The sequence below is a fragment of the Acomys minous genome, assembly GCF_964271855.1.
Source record: "Acomys minous genome assembly, chromosome: 19".
Lineage (NCBI taxonomy): Eukaryota > Metazoa > Chordata > Mammalia > Rodentia > Muridae > Acomys > Acomys minous.
Window position 1 is genome coordinate 36,608,356 of NC_140499.1, and position 19,832 is coordinate 36,628,187.

Consider the following 19,832-nt stretch of genomic DNA (forward strand, 5'->3'; position numbering starts at 1 on the left):
GCAAAAACATTACCACAACTTTGCTATAACCTAGTCTTTCCTGAAATACAAACATGTTTACTAAAAGAAGAGAGACAACTTGAATTAAAATCATAAAAGAAAAATAAATCTTTGAACCAATGATCAGAACTCAAATGGGCAGATAGCCATTACAAAAAGTGGAATGAAAAATAAAGATAATAAGTCTCCCCAAATCACCAAATTAAATCTAATGACCTACTCATTTCAATAATTAGATGAAGTTCTTTTAATTTTTTGAGGTTATAATATAGTTACAACATATTTCACTTCCCCTTACTCCTTCCAGACCCTTCCCTGCTTTCTTTCAAATTCGTGGTCTCTTTTTTTTTCTTTATCTTTATTGATCTCTTCCACAGGACAATCTATCCACCCAACACTGTCTAATAACGAGTGAGGAAAAGCACTCATTGCTTACCAGAGTCATATACAATAAATAGGCAAAACTAGAAAAAGGTTTCCACTTTCATTTGCTTTCATGGTGCTACAGGATAAAGCCCTATGAATCAGAGGATCCAATATAAAATATTAGCTTTAGAAATATGTAATTATGTTCACTCTTTAAAGAGTAGTCTGGTAAAAGGCGAAAAGAATAGACACCAGAAGCGATTGAAAAGAGGTATCAGAACAGAAGCCTACCATAGATGTCCTCTGAAAAAGTCCAACCAACAGGGGATGGACGCAGATGCCAAAACTCACAGCTAAACTTTGGGCAGAGCATGTGGAGTCCTATGGAAGAGTGGGAGGACAGAAGGACCCCCAAGGAGACAGGAGCTCCCCAAGAAGACCTACAAATCAGAGCCCAAGGAGGCTGGTGGAGATTGATGCACCAACCAAAGACCATACATGGGGAGGCCATGGGCAGCTCACTCTCCACACAGATCCCATAGTAAGGGGAGCAGGAGTTGTCTTGGACTTGGACTCTGTAGCCTGCTCTTTGATCTCTTCCCCCTGGCAGGGCTACCTTGGGAGGCCACAGAGGAAGACGACTCAGGTAGTCCAGATGAGACATAGGGGTCAGTTGGCATAGGGAGGAAGGCTCTCCTCTCTGAGAACTAGGGGAGGAGGATAAGGGGGAGGAGAGAGGGAGGGTGGGACTGGGAGAAGACAAGGGAGGCAGCTATGACTGGGACATAAAGTGAATAAATTTAAAAAATAAATTTAAAAAATTTAAAAAGTAGTGTGACAGTATTTGTCCTTCCACTCCCATGTGGATATGAAGACTCGGTGATGCAATCTACTTACTGTGAAAGTTAAGGAAGTCAGTTAAACTTGGCATGGGATATGCTTGAATATCAATGAAGCAAAATTTAATAATTCGGCACTCACGTCATAGACTATGCGAACAAATGGGGCTTAGAACTGATAAAGTGAGTTTTCTGTAGGTTTGCTGCTGACAACTATAAACCTAACAGCCAAATAAAGATACTGTTTTTAAATTAGAGCATTAGACTGAAAGGTGAGGCTCGTCTAATTATCAGCACAGGCAAATATTAAATAAAGAGAGAACAGGTTTTACAAGTAAAGTGTGTTGACTAACTGGAATCATCTGAGCTGTGATCCGGAAGGAAGCCTGATATATTTATACTATAATCTCAAAATAAAAGAAGTAATATAAAGAAAACAAGCATTTCCCAAGCAGTGCTTTTTTTTTTCCCCCCAAGCAGTGCTCTTTAACAGTCATTAAAGACTGCTGGCTGCTCAGCAGGGAGGGCAGTAAAGCACAGGGGGAAAAAAGAGAAATGGCCTTCCTTTTAAAAGTTCCAGTTGCTTTAAAGGTCCTGATAATCTTCTCAGTTTATACTTGATGCAGTCCTTGGGTTTCCTCTGTGTTGCAATACCCTTTGCATGCAGATGGGAGAGTCTGAATAATAGTACCTTTGTACCATACATTTTCCTTACAAACTGTCTGGAAGCAGGACGTGGCTCCTTGGTAGGAAGAAACTTGGAGCGAGCAGTTCTGTTTTGAAATTCCTTTTGTGTGGATTGTGATAAGGGCAATGGCATTGGGAGTATCTCTGCACTAGTAGCTTGTGCCGGTGGAATTTGTACTAAGTTAGGCAACACTTTATGGCAGGTTAAACTTCAACATCCAGAGGTTTGAAAGCAGTTTTATCTGCCGTCCTGTCAAAGTTGAAAGGCCAGAAAGAAGAAGCATGGGGAGAGCCATCTTGCTTCTGATTTCTGTGGCATTTCTAGCTTATTACGTTTCTGTACCTGTTCCCGATGACGTCGAAGAGCCTTGGAAACTGGCCTGGGAGACGACAAAAATTAAAGTAGTTTCAGATTTGGTAAGTTCTGAATTTTTATCAACCTTTTGAATACTGAGTAATTTAGAAAAGAGAAAGTAGGCATTGAGAAGGAAGTCTCATAGCAGTCTCCATTCCTAGATCTGACCCCGGTACAGAGAGCAAGAGGCGGGGGGGGGGGGGGGGGGGGGGGGGAAGGCGAAGGAAGAGGCATCAAGGATAAAAAGAAAGTGCGCGTTTTAGAGTACAGTGCAAGGTGAAACTTTTTAGAAGTTATCAACTTCAGGAGAAGAAGAATGGGATAGCATTGTTTAATTATAGAGGTCTATGCAGAACTCTTAGATTCATACATGGAAATATAAGCTTTCTGGGGGAATTTGTAAAACTGACTGATTTAAAATGAAAAGCAATACAGGAGACAAGACATACGTTCCCAGCTGGAGCAAGATGTGTTGCTGTAGGAGAATGGGGTCACCTGGCTTGCAGCCGTGCACTGCTGGTTCTGTGACTCTTTTCTAGTCAGTATTAGTGCATAGATATGAAGTCTCTCACATGTCCTTTAGCTCTCTCTTGGAGTAGCAAAAGATACATAAGTCAAGGACACTTAGCCTGAGTACCAACCACTTGACATACCAACTTAGAATTTCTATTGCTGTGCAGAGATGCCATGGCCACTGCCACTCTTATAAAGGAAATCATTTAATTAGGGTTGGCTTCCAGTTCAGAGGTTTAATCCATTATCACACAGCAGGAGGCACAGCTGCACACAGGCAGACATAGTGCCTAAAAAAGAGCTGAGATTTTTACCTCTGGATCTGCAGACAGCTGGAACAGAAAGTGTCACTGGAACTGGCTTGAGCATTTGAAACCTCAAAGGCCACAGTGACACACTTACTCCAACAAGGCCATACCTACCCCAGCGAGGTCACACCTCCTAATAGTATACCCTCTATGAGCCTCTGGGGCTATTTTCACTGAACCCATCACATACACTATACCTATGCATGCTTCTTTAGAAGATTCAGATATATTTTCTTGTTCTTATGTAACTCTGAGAAAATGTGGTATATGCTTTATTTTATTTTCTGACTTTAGTTACATTTTTGGCATATATATTTGGTATTAGATGTGGATTAGTTTCATTAATTATAGTTTCAAAACTCATTTTTATTGTATTATTATTGAATTGTATTTAAAATGGCTAAAATTGTTTATCATTTGGCTTTGTTATAGACACACAAGTGAATTCACTATATGATATATAAAAACAGATATCATTTGTCATTTAATATTTCTAAATTATTTTCATAATTTTCTCTTGCTTTGTTTTCTTTTTTAAAATAATTTTGTTTCTTTTTCTATCCTATTTTCTATGATATTTTGAGTTTTAACTTGATTGTTTTAATCCTACCAGCATAAGGATGGGTAACAATGTGTTTTTGGTACTCTGTGATATTTTAAGAGCTTGTTTGGGGGCTAAGTGGTTGAGAGCACTAGCTGCTGTTCCAAAGGTCCTGAGTTCAATTTTAAGAAACTACATGTCACCTCTCTAGTGTCTGATGCTGTCTTCTGACACAGATATATATGCAAAGTTCCCATATACATAAATAAATCTAAAAACAGAGTTTATTTTGAAGTAGTGTACAATCTCATCGTATTTATAATGACATCTTGTTTACTGTCTTCATGAATACTTGCACTGTTTATTTATAGTGCACGTCATTTTCCTTTAGTGCTATGTATATATTTCTTATATTGATATCATTCTAATGTATTCAGGGGAATTTTTCAACTACATCTTGAGGAATACAATTAAATGTTTATTCAGTTTTGGTAGTTAAGAAATCTTAGTGCTGCAATGTCTACATACGTGGTTTTATGCAATATTTTAAATACAAAAATATATTAAGCCCTTTTTTTAATTCCCTGGCCAATAATGTATGGAAAGGTATCCCAGGTTTGGGCATTTTGATAGTCTATAGTTTTTATGTGGTATTACTTTTGTGGTGTTGTTCCATATAGATTACATATAATATATATGATCTTGACTACAGTAACTCTTATTAAAAAGAATTTAACTGGGGCTGGCTTACAGGTTCAGAAGTTTAGTCCATTATCATGGCAGGAAGCATGGCGGCATGCAGATAGACAAGGTGCTGGAGAAGGAGTTGAGAGTTCTCCATTCAGATCCGCAGGCAGCAGGAAGAGGAAAAAACCGTGACTGGCTTGGGCTTCTGAAAACTCAAAGGCCATCCTCAGTGACACAACAAGGCTACACTTAACTCCAACAACTAGTGCCATTCCCTAAACACTCAAATAAATAAGCCTATGAGAACCATTCTTATTCAAATCATCATATTCCCAACTCTGGCTCACATAGGATTGTAGTTACACTGTAATGAGAAAATGCATTCAATCCAACTTCAAAAGTTCCCGTAGTCTATAACAGCCTCAACCCTGTGCAAGTCCAAAGACCAAGTCTCTTCTGAGAGTCATCCAATCTCTTCACTGTAATCCCCGGTAAAATCAAAATGAAAAGCAGATCACATACTTCGAATATCAAAGAATATACATCACCATTCCAAAAGGGAGGGAAAGGAGCATAGTGAGGAAATATCGGACCACAGCAAGACTGAAAACCAGCTGGGCAAACAACAAATTCTGTATCACCATGTCTGATATCAGAGTGTTTTCCAGATCTCCAACTCCTTTCAGCTTTGTTGACTATAACACATTTCCTTCTCTACTTCCTATTAGAAGCTGTCCTTGGCAGATATCCCACGACTCTGGCATCTCCAACAAAAGCCGTACTTCAAGTCTACAGCTTTAGCCAGTGTCTCTCTGGGCCTCCATGCAGGAACACCCCTGGCACACACTTGGCCTCAGTGGCTTTCTGTAGCCACAGAGGGAGGTTTTATCACCTCTTTTCATGAGTCCATGGCTCGAAATCTAGAAGATGCCAAGTTCTTTTGCTTTCTGAACAGGGAACATAGAACCCCCCACATTTATAAACATTTTCATCAGCTTTCTGCTTTCAATGGCTTCTTTCACTGCTTAATCTTTCTTTAATTTATTCTCATACATTGGAAGCTTAGCTGGATAAGTCTCACCCCAAGTTCACCATGCCCTTTACTGCATTTGGCATCAAAATTTCCCTTAAACTTTTATGTCCTACATAGTAGAAAGCTACCCCTAGGGAGGAAGCTTCATAATCACCACCAATTTGATTTCATCTCTTCCTGTGGCTAAATATGTGGCATCCTCAGCAATATGGTCTTGCCGTCAAGTTCTAATGTGTAATAAAGAGCAATGGGAGCAGTCTTTATTGTTTTGTGGATCTAAAGAACACAATGTTCAACAAATGGAAAAGTAGTATCACACAGCTGACAGTGAGAGGCCCATTTTTAGGTTGCATTCTTTCTTGATGCTTTTTTTTTCCTTTGTGTATTCTGTCAGATATAGAGGAACCACTATGAAGGTTCATCTTCTCTCCATTGATTGTTTTCATTGCTGTACAAAGGATTTCTAGTTTAGGGAGGTGCCATTTGTCAGTTGTTCATCTTATATCATGAACAAATGTATTTCTACTTATAGAGTCCTTTCCTATGCCAAGGAACTTTAGAGTGTATCTTGTAATTTTTTACTAAAAGTTTCAACGTTTTGGGTTTACTGTTGAAGCTTTTCATCAATTTACAGTTTAATTTTGTACAAGGTGAGAGGTACAAAATGGACATCCAGTTTTGTCAGCACCACTTACTGTCTTTCCTCCAGTATATGGCTTTGGCATCACTGTAGAATATTAGTCAGTTATGAATATGTTTCAATATGCCATAAATAATTTTTAAATATTCCATACACTTATCTGGGACCATTAATATTCACGTTTTGACAGACTGTAGTGTAGAGAGGACAATTTAATATTACCTTATTCCTGAGCTTAAGAGCATGATTATGTTTTATTTTATTTCATTTTAGAATTTTTCTGTTTTGTTACTTTTTTGCTTGTTTGTTTTAATTTTCATTTTAGTAAGTGTGTGTGTGTGTGTGTGTGTGTGAGAGAGAGAGAGAGAGAGAGAGAGAGAGAGAGAGAACATAAAAGTTGGGAGGTCAGGGAGATGGGGAGGATTTTGAGTTGGAGGAGGGGAAACATAACCCAAACATATTATAGTAAATTTATTAATGAAAAGTGGAATATGATTATTAAAAGTAAAGCATTCTACCTAATGTTAGCATACTGCCCCAGTCTGCCTAGCAACCTATGATGTCATTACCTACCTTCCACTAGATGTGCCTCGTCCAGATGCACATGAAAGGAAAAACCTGTCTCTCTCCCTTGTTCTCTTACCTCTCTCTCTTACCTCTCTCCTCTCTTGCTCTCTTACCTCTTTCTTCTCTCTTCCTCTGTCTCTCTCTCTCTGTCTCTTTGTCTGTCTGTCCATCTGTCTCTCTCTCTTAGGCATCTTCCCCACCATGGGTCATATAATAAACTTCTCCATATCATATCTCTTGTTTGGCACATATTTCATGTTTCAAATAACATGAAATTCTATATGTGAAAAATGTAAAAAGAAATTATGCCATGTTTTATATGACAAAATTATAAAAAGCATAAGGTGTTTTACATGGTAATAACACAGACAGACACATAGATTAGTGGAAGAGAAGACCTAAATGTAAATTCATATTAGAAAAGTTATCTTATAATTGACAAAAATGCCAAAATGCACACTGGAGAAAAGACAGCATCTTCAACAAATTCTACTGTGCCAACTACATGCGTACATGTGGATAGATAAAATCATATCTTTATCTATCACACTGCATAAAAATCAACTTTAAGTGGATGAAAAACTGAAGTCGATGTGAAATCTGAAGTGCTAGAAGAAAATGTAGTCAGGACCCCCCACAACAGAGATGTGGGGAGGGAAAATGTAGTCAGGACCCCCACAACAGAGATGTGGGGAGGGAAAAATGTAGTCAGGACCCCCCACAACAGAGATGTGGGGAGGGAAAAATGTAGTCAGGACCCCCCACAACAGAGATGTGGGGAGGGAAAAATGTAGTCAGGACCCCCACAACTGGGATGTGGGGAGGGAAAAATGTAGTCAGGACCCCCCCACAACAGAGATGTGGGGAGGGAAAAATGTAGTCAGGACCCCCCACAACAGAGATGTGGGGAGGGAAAAATGTAGTCAGGACCCCCCACAACAGAGATGTGGGGAGGGAAAAATGTAGTCAGGATCCCCCACAACAGAGATGTGGGGAGGGAAAAATGTAGTCAGGACCCCCCACAACAGAGATGTGGGGAGGGAAAAATGTAGTCAGGACCCCCACAACTGAGATGTGGGAAGGAAAAAATGTAGTCAGGACCCCCCACAACAGAGATGTGGGAAGGGAAAAATGTAGTCAGGACCCCCCACAACTGAGATGTGGGAAGGAAAAAATGTAGTCAGGACCCCCCACAACAGAGATGTGGGAAGGGAAAAATGTAGTCAGGACCCCCCACAACTGAGATGTGGGAAGGAAAAAATGTAGTCAGGACCCCCCACAACAGAGATGTGGGAAGGGATTCTGAACAGGATGCCTTGTAGTGAGGAATTAAGATCAAAAAGTGAAAAAACTGCGACCTCAGAAAACTAAAAAGCTTCTGAACAGAAAAAAAAACTCAGCTGAGTGAAGAAGAAGCCCTTTGAAGAAGAATATCCTTGCCAGGTATATATTTGGTAGAAGGTTAATATCTAGACTATGGAAAAAAAAAAACCTCAAAATCAAGGATTCAAGAAAAGGAAATGATAAAATTAAGATGAATTAAAAGTTAAAAATGTATAAAAAAAGATCTCTCAAAGGAAGAAATAAAACTGGGTAAAAAATATTTTTTAAAATGTTCATCATTCTTAGCAGATAGGGAAACACAAATTTAAAAAAACAAAACCAACCAAACAAAGTCCTCAAAAAAATCCCCTGAGATTGTCTCTCACTTCAGTCAGAATGACAAAGATCAACAAAACAAATGACAACAAATGCTGCAAAGTGTATGGAAGAAGAAGGGAAACTCTCGATCACAGTTGCTGGGATTGCAAACTGCTTAACCATTATGAGAATCCATTTGACGAATTCTCAAAAGCTAGCAGTAGATCTGCCATAGGACTAAGGTGTTCCACTCATTTGTATGTTCCCTTAGAACTCAACATCTATAAATAATCGCTCAGGTATGTTCATTATTACTTTAATGCACAATAGCTAGGGATTGAAAATAACCCAAATGTCTCTCAGCTCATGAATGGATAATGAAAATGTGGTACGCATACTATGGGATACTATTCATCTATGAAGAAAACTGAAATCATGGACCTAGAGGCTGTAGTTGAGATGTAATGTATGAGAGATGAATAAATTTTTTTAAAAAGATAATATACTGAGGGAGGTAGCCCTTGTCCAGGAATGCAAATGCTACATGTTCTCTATTATGCGTAGGGTGTCCCAGTCTTTAGGTGTAAGTTTATAAGCCAGAGTCACTGCAGGAACTAGGGAAGTTAAAAGAGAACATAGAGTAAGAAAAGGAAAAAGGGGAAGGAGGACACAGGAGGAATCAGATTGAGAGCAGCACCTAGGGATTAACTGGCAACTGAGATAGGAGGACAATCCAGGGGAAAGGAGAGAAGAGGGATAAGGAACTCTATCAAATCATACAAAAACGCTGTTTTATGTTTACAGGAAAGCCTATGATATATAAGAAGTTTTATGTGGGAATAAATGTGCTCCTCCAAGAGGCACAGCGTATCTAGCAAACCTCCAGTGACAAGTTACTGCCATTACCACTGGTTGCTTTTAATGTATGTGAAAGGGAAACAGCACTCAAGAAATCTTGAAAATTGGTGACCTAAGCAAGACAAGCACACTGGCAACTCCAACTGACGTTCCAATGAGGATGGCAGAAATTCCACAAGATCCTCTCCCTAGCTGAAGAGTCACTAGGACCTGGTGGCTGATGAGAAAAGGAGAATCAGTCTTCTCCAGGAAAAAGACCCTGAGAGGTTATCCAACCCCAATCAGTCAGCCCTAATTATGAGCAATAATGGGACCCATGAGGTTTTATTTACAACACACACACACACACACACACACACACACACACACACACACACACACAGACATGCACACGCACATGCACACACACATACACAAACACACTCATTTGTATTTTTTTCCTCTTTCCTTAGGCTTCTTTTGCTGAACTTTTGGGCATCAATCATTTCATGGACACAATTCAGTTACTTATGAAACTTGAAGAAGTTCCACCCACCTCTGATGAGAATGTCACTGTGATGGAGATGACTTTCAACAGTGTTCCTGTTCGCATATACCTACCCAAAAGGAAGGCCACCACACTCAGGAGGGCCTTGTTTTATATTCATGGTGGTGGCTGGTGTTTGGGGAGTGCTGGTATGTCCCTGTGGTTTAGCATTTCTGTTTGCCCAATAAAATATGATGTTGACTCAGCACAAAAAGGCACATAAAGTCATAAGTTATATAATGATACTTCAATTGTTTGAAATATGTTCTTTTCTGAGAGGTGATTTAATTAAAACTAAAAGCTGTAGAAAATCTAGCTTCAGAAGAGAAATGGCTTCTTGAACATAGGGCTTTATTATTGTTTGGATGGTGTAGTGAGAACAAAAGGGGATGAGTTATACAGGGCGACATAGTAACAAATACAGATGGTCACTGTGGCCTTTTCTTTAAAGCATTATTATGAAGTAAATGAGACAAAGATGTTAGATGTAAATAGCACAGAGCTGAGCATGCTATTTTTATTTGATATTACATATTTCACTAATTACATATAGATTATACAACATAACATTTTACTACATATAATTGTGTATTATTATAATTTTCCTTCATTGAACATAAATATATACATATAAATAATATATAGTCAATGTTTCTCATATTTATAATGTATGAATTTCAGAATAACATAATGAGACTACGACAGCTTCATAAGTTGATTTTAAGATGGTGGTATGGAGTGTGATGTGCATGTCTTTAGGAAAAGGTTAAGCTCATTTGACCTTGAGAACTTGGAGATAATGATTTAGTATGGATTTGAATTATTAAGAATATTTAGTGCCCATAGTTGAAAATATCTCACATTGATGTCTTTTGAGGGTCTGTATTGCCTTGCCATGTCCTTCCATCCTGACATGTCTCTGTTATTATGCTAAAATTTCTCTAAACACTTGTTACTGGCAGGCTCTGGTATATTTTTACACTACCTTACCTGTATTTGGAACACTTGCCCAAACCCAGGTGCATGTATATAGCCTATTCCTAAACCATTGCATTGCTAAGAGGGAAAAATACCCAAATCACAGTTTTTTTTTCTCTCCCTGGTTCTGGATGGATGTGTGAATAAGGACTTAGGCTTTCTCTATCTCTCTGGCAGTTGTATTGAAGTCTAACACTATTTCCATGTAGTGCTTTCTATACAACACTCCACTGGAGAAACTATTATTATGTATCTGTGCTTCCTTAGATTGAGTATAGTCATTTGTACCTTCAACACCTAAAATCTGCTAAGTGAGAAGAACGGGCATGAATCTTGAGTAGAATGACAGTGGTTTAGGCTAGGCAGAGGGAAGTGGAGAGAGCAAGCACCTAACAGTGGAAACAGCTCAGAGCACTGTTGATGAAGTGCTGAACACAGCAGACGCAACTTATAGACTGTTGCTGAGGAGCAGCATGCAGTGATGTGGTTTTGCTGGTGTGCTTTGTCATCAGTTTGCTCAACAGTCTCTCACTCAGTTTCCTTGATTTCAGCTCTTAGGGGATATGACAATCTGTCAAGGCGGACAGCTGATAGACTCGATGCTGTTGTCGTTTCAACAAAGTAAGACCATGGTTTTCTTATTTGGTGCCTAGTCATGTGCTTTCTGTAGCAAGAAACATCACTCTTGGTCATTTTGTTGTTGTTGTTGTTGTTGTTGGACTATTTCAAATGAAATGAAGAGTTAGCAAAGAGAAAATGAACTTAAATTCAGAATAAAATCAGAGATAACAAAACAAAAAGCAAAACAAACCACTTAAATCAACCAAGAATAAAAATAGAAAGTTCAGAGATCATCAGAACCCAACATTGGCTCATCATAATGTACCAATGACCTGCCCGGGAACTCTAGCCTAGCTTCCTTCATTGGAGTAAGTAGTAGAGAGAGTAAAGTGTGTAGAATGTCACAGGTACATGAGGCTTAAAGTTTTGCCTTGGGACTTTGTATATGTCACATATTATTAATTAAGTGTAGTTTATCCATAAGTGCACAGATAATCATATTTTTTATGCACAGTATGGTCTTTCGTGGAATTTCATGATACATTGTATTTAGAAGATTATTTCACCATATGTCACGGCATAATCATCACTGAAAACAATTAGTTCTCTTGCTGCACATGGAAATAGGCAAAGACATGACTCAAATGGCATATTAGAGTGGTAATTGATAAGAAATCAGCTTAATATAAATGAATAGAACAATAAAGTAATTAATAAAATACAGTGGTACACAAATATTTTTTTCTTATTCATGAAGTTCAAGCATAAAACTGATAATATCTATTTGTCATTGATTAATTTCTAATAAAGAATAATGATTTTAAAAAGAACATACTGGAAGAAGTTACTAAGGAAATGTATTACTCATTATGCTTTTAATTCTTTTATTTTTTTTACTCAAGGCTAATTCAATTGTTTTTACTTAAGGATTTACTAGTATAACAACTAAATAAGCCAAGATTTTTATGATGGAGTTTATCTGTGGGTATATACTTAACAATGATATTTCATTTACTAAGGAAAATTTGGCTTTATTTGCAGATATACCAAACAGATAGATGATAGATAGATAGATGATATAGACATACATATATATTTAAATTCATTCATTGAAACTTATTCTTCAAACAGCTATGGATTAGCTCCAAAATATCATTTTCCAAGGCAATTTGAAGATGTGTACCGTGCCTTACAATGGTTTTTACAAGAAAACATTCTTGAAAAATATGGTGTTGATCCTAGAAGAGTCGGTGTATCTGGGGACAGTGCTGGTGGGAACTTAGCTGCAGCTGTTACCCAACAGGTAGGCTGCTAAGGTTTGTTTAATATTTTAAAAACACCCTACATGTAGATATATTTTCCTCATACAGTCATGAAATTTTATGAGTATGCTAAAATATTAGAGAAACACCTGGACTGATGTTAGGAGACGTTTGTCTACACAGAGCTTCTATGCTTGCTCTAGGACAGCATTTTCTTTTTATACACTGTGGCAGGGTAAGTTTTCTAGACTGTTGCTTAAGCATGATTGTTGCATTCAGCTAGGTATTATCCTAGACTGCTAGATTACGGGTTGTACAAGTAAAGTTGAGCAATGACACCATCCACTATAACTGTAGTATTGGCAGTCAGAGGATTCCCAAACAGATATAATATCTCTTGGTATCAGAATATTGAAATTGTCCAAATTGAAAGTAATTAATAGGTTTATAGCTGTCATTTGACTGGCAAAGGATTGATTATTTAAAGATCTTAATTTGTTCATAAAATTTCAGGATATTTAGCTACTACAAGTAAATTTCATTTGCCTGACACTGCTACATTTAAGGCAACTTCTTCATTTCCAGAGAAAAGAAGTTACAAATACTGTGATTTGATCTAATACCCTATAAAACAAATGTACAGCATATTCCAGAAATTAAATTCTATGCTCCATATGCCTTATTTCTCTGAAGGGCACCCTGGTGCATCATGAGGTATACATCAAGAGGCAAGAATTTTTGAAACTAAAGCAGTATTCAACTGTGAACTTTCCCATTTTTCATAATACATATAAGCACATATTTATTTTCCTGTTAGACTGAAAGCTCTTCTTGTACATGCTCCAGTCTCAGTAATTTTTTAAAATAATTTTGATTTATAATTGCTGAATATTGGTATAAAATGTCACATAATATGCTATGGAACATCATATACTAAAATTATGGAGAAAATTTCTAGACCTAAAATGTTTTCAAGATGAAAAGGGCCTACATATTTAACCCTAGGATTCAGTGTCTTATCTTCCATAGCACATGAACTACTTAAAGGAACACTTTTGTCTGAGATAAAAAATTACCTTCTCAGGGCTATAGCTGTGAGGTTAAACTGAAGAACCTCGCCTCATTCATTCTCCTGGTTAAGAAATTCATATACCACTCCATACTCTAGATATTAAAAATATAAGCTCTCAGTGTCAAAGAAATACAATGATCATTAACAGTTTAAGCTCTGCTTCTTATTTGATTGAATATAACATGTTTATTAATACAAGAGTAACCAAAAGCCATAAAGTCTTTTCTGAAGAATTATGGTATATTATTTCCACTAGTATTTTAAAACTGAATATTAAACATTCTATAAAATGTTCCTATATAATGGCAATAATTGTATTAAAGATTAGACAATACCAATACAGAGATTTGAAAATTTCTATGAGATATTTTGTTGTATATGATTATCTTAACTTATCTCATTTCTACATATTTTAGATGAAAATATACCTACTAATTAAAATATTCATTCAAATGTAATTTTTATTCCTTTTCAGCTCATACAGGATCCAGATGTCAAGACCAAACTCAAGGTCCAAGTCTTAGTATATCCTGCCCTTCAGGCCCTTGATATGAATCTACCATCACTTCAAGAAAATTCACATTTTCCATTGTTATCCAGCTCACTCATGGCTAGGTTTTGGAGTGAATACTTTACTACAGACCGAGCCCTGGAGAAAGCCATGCTTCTCAATCAGCATGTACCTATGGAATTCAGCCATTTGTTCCAATTTGTGAATTGGAGTTCCTTACTCCCTGAGAGATATAAGCAAGGTTACTTCTATAAGAATCCCACTCCTGGTAATTCTGAGCTGGCTCAAAAATACCCAGGGTTCGTAGATGTGAAAGCATGTCCTCTTTTGGCCAATGACAATACACTGCGTCATTTACCTCTGACCTATATCATCACTTGCCAGTATGATGTCCTAAGAGATGATGGACTCATGTATGTGACACGGCTTCAGAATGTTGGAGTTCCTGTGACTCATCACCACATTAAGAATGGATTCCATGGGGCTTTTACCCTTCATGACTTTAAAATTGCATACAGGATGCAAAACCAGTACTTGAATTGGCTTATGGAAAATCTATAGCAATACCCACACAGTGATTTATTAAAGATATATAAAAACAAAATAAGAAATAAACTAATAAAAATTGTGGTTTTGAGGCTCATATACTGTTTAAAACCTTTGTTGTTTCTGAGAAACGGATAACTTCCTGCTTTGTTATTGTTATTTATTATTAGCAAACAATTTTCTATTTTATTCCTTATCCTGTATTTACCAACAGTCACATGGCTCCAAACCAGGGTTTTATGTGGGTGTGACATATATGTAGCAGATGTGCATCTTGGTCTTCCTGTGGGTCCCCTAATAATTGGACTAGGTGCTGTCTCTGACTATTTTGCTGGCCTTTGGATCCATAGCTTGGCTGTCTTGTTTGGCGTTAGTGGGAGAGAAAGTGCTTATTCTTGCTATGACTTGATATGCCAGGGTAGGTTGGTACCCTTCCCTGAGGAAAAAGGGAGGGAGATGATGGATTCTACCTCTATTGCCTTACTGGAACTTAACTCTTTTTTTTTTTTTTTAATGATTCTCTTTTAACCCTTTACACTACTGTCTTCTATTTACTTCCATGAAAGCTTCTCCCTATGTCTTGACATCTATGGATATTACAAAGCAAAACAACATATCTGAAAATTAAAAACTAATATCCAGAGAGGAAATAAAGCATGCAATAAATATCTTTTGGGGGCTGTGCTTCTTCACACCGAATGATGTTCTTTCACCTTCATCCAGTCACCTGTGAGTTTATCATTTTATTTTTAAAGAGCTGAATATTCTGTTGTGATAATGTACCACATTTTGCATTATCCAATATTACAGTACTGGGAATCTAGGTTGTTTCTATTTCCTAGCTAGTGTGAACAGAGAAGCAATGAGCAGGAGTGAGAAGGCATCTCTTTAGTAGAGTATAAATTTATTTGGGCAAATACCCAAGAGTGATATAGTTAGATCATGTGGTAGATCAATATTTAGCTTTTGGCTTCAAAAATTTTCATCCTCGGTAGCAGTGATTAAGTGTTATGGAATACTATTCAGCTATTAAAAACAAGGATTTCCTGAAATTTGTGGATAAATGGATTGAGCTAGAAATGATCATAATGAGTGAGTTAACCCAGAAGCAAAAAGACTCAAATGGTATATACTCACTTATATCTGCATATTAGCCCAATGGGCATGTCCCACGAAAGCCTTCACTTACCAGGAAACTGAGACAGAGGGGAGGACATTCTAGTGGGACTCTAGATGAGAGAAGCATGGGAGAATGGCAAAGTAGAAGGATCCAGAGGGTCCTAGAAGCCTACAAGTAGAACATTATGATTTGGCAGATTTGAGCTCAGGGGTCCCGCTCAAACTAAGGCACCAGCCAAGGACAATACAGGCGGTAAACCTTAAACCCCTACCCAGATCTAAACAATGGACAGAACACTCTCCACAGTAGAGTGGAGAGTGGGATATTACTTATTCACATACTCTGGTGCCTCACCTTTGACCATGTCCCCTGGAGGGGGAGACCTGGTGGCACTCAGAGGAAGGACAGCAGGTTACCAAGGAGACTTGATACCCTATGAACATATACAGGGGGAGGTAATCCCCCTCAGGAACAGTCATAGGGGAGTGGAATAAGGGGAAAATGGGAGGGAGGGAAGAATGGGAGGATACAAGGGATGGGATAACCATTGAGATGTAACAAGAATAAATTAATAAAGTAAAAAAAAAAAGTGTTTTCCTTTCTCCACATCCACTACAGCGTTTGTTCTTATAAGCAAAAATAAATAATTTCGCCAAGTTACTCTCATCATTGTGTATTATCACATCAATAGAACCCATAGCCATGATGTTATCTAATGGCTGTGTCATTTTTTTTTCAGTGAAATTATAGCCTAAAAGTTCGCAAATGCAAAGAGATAGATACCCCAGTACAAAAGGCATTTATACCACCAAATAGAGAATGTCTCCATCATCTATCACAACCAAGATGTCAAAAATAAAATAGTGAAAAGATACCAAAAATAATAAAAGAAAAAGCTAAATGAGGTGACTCACAAATCCAGAAAAATAAACAGTAAATGTTTTACAGAATATATGGTTTTTTTATATATTGAATGTGTATATAGGACTTGAAAACAGAAGGGGATAATGAGAAATGGAAAAAGGCTTCTAGAAAGAGGAGTAGACTTGGTAATAGGATACCATGAAGACACCTGACAGCAGAAAAGTACTACTAGTGAGGAAAGGGAAGCAGCAGCAAAGACGGGGCGGGGGATGGGAATAGGAATCTAGGAGGAAGGTCAACCAAAGTAAAGTATTTGCTTAAATACTACGATGAAACCTGTTAATTTGTATTCACATTTAAACAAAAATACAAATTAAAAATAAACTCAGACCATTGTGATCTATGGTTGCCAAACACCCGCCCTCAACAGTAAAAGCAGCTGTGTCATAGCCCACAAAGCAATACTCAGTGATTATTAGTTTAAAAACAAACAAACTGAAGTCATATAACTTCCTCTTTTGCTTGTAGTGCCACAGGATTAAATTTTTGTAATAATTAAACCTTTGGAAACTGTACAATTACATGGAAATTGAGCATGTTCCTGAACATTCATTCAACTGAGGCTTGTTAACCTTTCTTCCCCCGTCTCTCTCTCTCTCTCCTCTTTTCTTTCTTTCTTTCTTTTTTCTCTTCCTTCTTTCCTTACTTCCTCCTTCTCCTCCTCTTTCTTAATCTTTTGTTGTTGTTCTTTGAAATTTTCATACCTGTATACACTATCTACCCCATTACTCCTTCCCTTTCACTCTCTGGGCACCCTCAAACACATTTGCCTCCCAAATATATTTTTTGTAAATAGTGATTAAAATTGATTAGTCCTGCCTGTGTGCATACTAGTAGAGAGTGGGTAGAAAATTATCTACTGGAAATGGAGAGCCTATAAATGCTATATCTATCACGCAAAGTGAAGTGTCTCTTCTACCACAAGCAGCCATTAATTTTCTTTAGCTTCTCGAGGATAGGCTCTTGAATCTATGCTAAAATTATGATGGGATTGATCTTGTGCAAGTCTTGTGGGAGTAACCAAAGATGATATGCTTTTATGTGTGCAACAGCCATGGATAGCATTTTCAGAAGACAGCATGTCACAGAACTCCTCCCATTTTCCAGCTCTTATATTCGTCCTTTCATTCATTTCCTAAGCCTTGTGAGAATGATACGGATAGCCTGTCTACACCTAAACACTCACAGAAAAGTGTTATTAGATGGAAGAGATATCACAATAAATAGTAGTTTATATCTATACAGATAAGTGAATAAGTAGAAATAGACAACATAAAAATTCTTCACGTTTATATTCTATTAAGTTATAATATATTACATATGGAATAAATAGAATAAATATATACAGCAATTTTAAAATAAAATTTGAAGGTGGGAGATGGAAACAGTCTCTCACATAGATGTTGCATAATATGTGAAGAATTTTAAGGCTACTTGAAGATAGAATGTGATTTTAAAAATTAAACAATTATTCTAAATAAAAGAGTGCATGTTAATATAAAATATAGATATAAATCCTTAGGGATTTTTTTCAAATAAGATAAGGGAAAACATTAAAAAAAATTGAAATTTATAACAAGATGATAGTTTTTAACCTCTAAAAAGAATTAGATTAAATATAAATGGTCCAAAAGTTTTTATTCAAAGACAATTTTTTTGTCAGGCATGATGACACAAACCTGTGCTGCAAACACTTGAGAGGCAGACTCAGATAATCATAGATGAGCACAGTAAGACCCTGTCTCAAGAAAAATAGCAAAAACCAAACAGTTGTAGTACATTGGCAGCACAGTCTCCTTGTGGGTCCCACAGTATGAAGAGCAGTGACTACTTCTGACGTGGACTCTGGTCTCTCAATGTGGATCACTTCCTCCTGGCTGGGTGGTCTTTTCCAGACCACAGAGGAAGAGATACAGGTAGTACAGACGAGACTTGATGAGCTGAAATCAGATATTAGGGGAGGAGGGCCCTTCTTTCTGTGGCCTAGGGGAGGGGGGAGAGGGGATGAGGGAGGGAGGGTGGGATAGGGGGGTGATGAAGGAGGGGACTACAATCAACATGTAAAAAAAATTAAAACTGCAGAACAAGCAGGTGACTTATATTCCTAAGCCCCTTACATGGGAATAGTACTGAGACAGGCTGAGACATGAATGTCTATGCATAGTCAATGTTTCTTTCTTTCTTTCTTTCTTTCTTTCTTTCTTTCTTTCTTTCTTTCTTGTTGTTGTTTTTTTTTTTTTGTTTTGATTTTGTTTTTTGAGACAAGATTTCTCTGTGTAGCCTTTTGACTGTCCTGGACTCACTTTGTAGACCAGGCTGGCCTCGAACTCACAGCGATGCGCCTGCCTCTGCCTTCCGAGTGCTGGGATTGAAGGTGTGTGCCACCCCGCCCGGCTCAATGTTTCTTATTGGTTACAAAATACATGTGACTTAGGACTAGATGGCATTCTTCATATGACATGAATGAAGATTTACAGATGTCTTTCTTCTGCTCATGAAAAGAGCAGAGAACTAGCCTTAATTACTATGTGCACCTTGCACACACCATACACTTACCATTTTAGGACAGTATAATGCTTGTAAGAAATGACATGTTTTCAGAACAAAAGAACTGAACGTTGAAGCTGAATCAGATCTGACAGGATTTATTCTTCTCAGCATGCTGGATGCTGACACACTACATCCTTCATATTCCAGCACCAAGTGCTGTTCTCCATCAGAACAGGACAGATCCCAAGACAGCTTTGAAGAAAGCTTTTGTTCCCAATTGGTCCAGCATTTCAGACTGTCACACACAGGACTTTTATTAAGCCTTGGAGTTCTCAAGTGGACCACAAATGATATTCCTATCTTGTTTAACCATTTTCCTCAATTTTATTTTGGCTACTACAAAGGTATTATTTGTACCGAATCAGCCAGAAGAAACCCTAAGAGAATGACACCCCATTTCCTTTAAGCAGGGTTGGGGAGATATTTGGTTGCTTTCTTTCTTAGGTTCAGAGATAGGGCTGAAAGAAAGAAGGGGAAATATAGAAATATATAGGGATGATAGGACAAACAGTAGATAACTGAGTCGACTCCTCAACTTAAGGCCTTAACTGTGCTCAAGGTTATTTTTAATTCATTTAATTCACAAATTCATTACAAGAAATTTGCATGTTGGTGCAAAATAAGTTTAATTTTGATACATTAGTATAGCACTCAAATTTAAGGTTATTCTCCACACACATTATATATATTTCTACTCTAATATGAGGTACAGTACCCATAAAATTCAATTATAATATAACCTTTACC

The 19,832-nt window shown here is 37.5% G+C and overlaps 1 protein-coding gene across 1 annotated transcript; it reads left to right on the forward strand.

The window, feature by feature from the left end:
- Positions 1-1,942: 1,942 nt before the first annotated feature.
- Positions 1,943-14,574, forward strand: AADAC (arylacetamide deacetylase). Its single transcript, XM_084769361.1, has 5 exons — positions 1,943-2,309; positions 9,488-9,710; positions 11,091-11,160; positions 12,232-12,403; positions 13,910-14,574. The coding sequence occupies exons 1-5, from the start codon at positions 2,175-2,177 to the stop codon at positions 14,504-14,506; spliced, it is 1,197 nt and encodes a 398-aa protein (XP_084625487.1). The 5' UTR covers positions 1,943-2,174; the 3' UTR covers positions 14,507-14,574.
- The last annotated feature ends 5,258 nt before the right edge of the window (positions 14,575-19,832 follow it).

Bases quoted from the DNA above. Each gene is read 5' to 3' on its own strand.
- AADAC (XM_084769361.1), top strand. From the start codon at position 2,175: ATGGGGAGAGCCATCTTGCTTCTGATTTCTGTGGCATTTCTAGCTTAT. The intron at 2,310-9,487 runs GTAAGTTCTGAA...CTCTTTCCTTAG, and splicing joins TTAAAGTAGTTTCAGATTTG to GCTTCTTTTGCTGAACTTTT. The intron at 9,711-11,090 runs GTATGTCCCTGT...CCTTGATTTCAG, and splicing joins CTGGTGTTTGGGGAGTGCTG to CTCTTAGGGGATATGACAAT.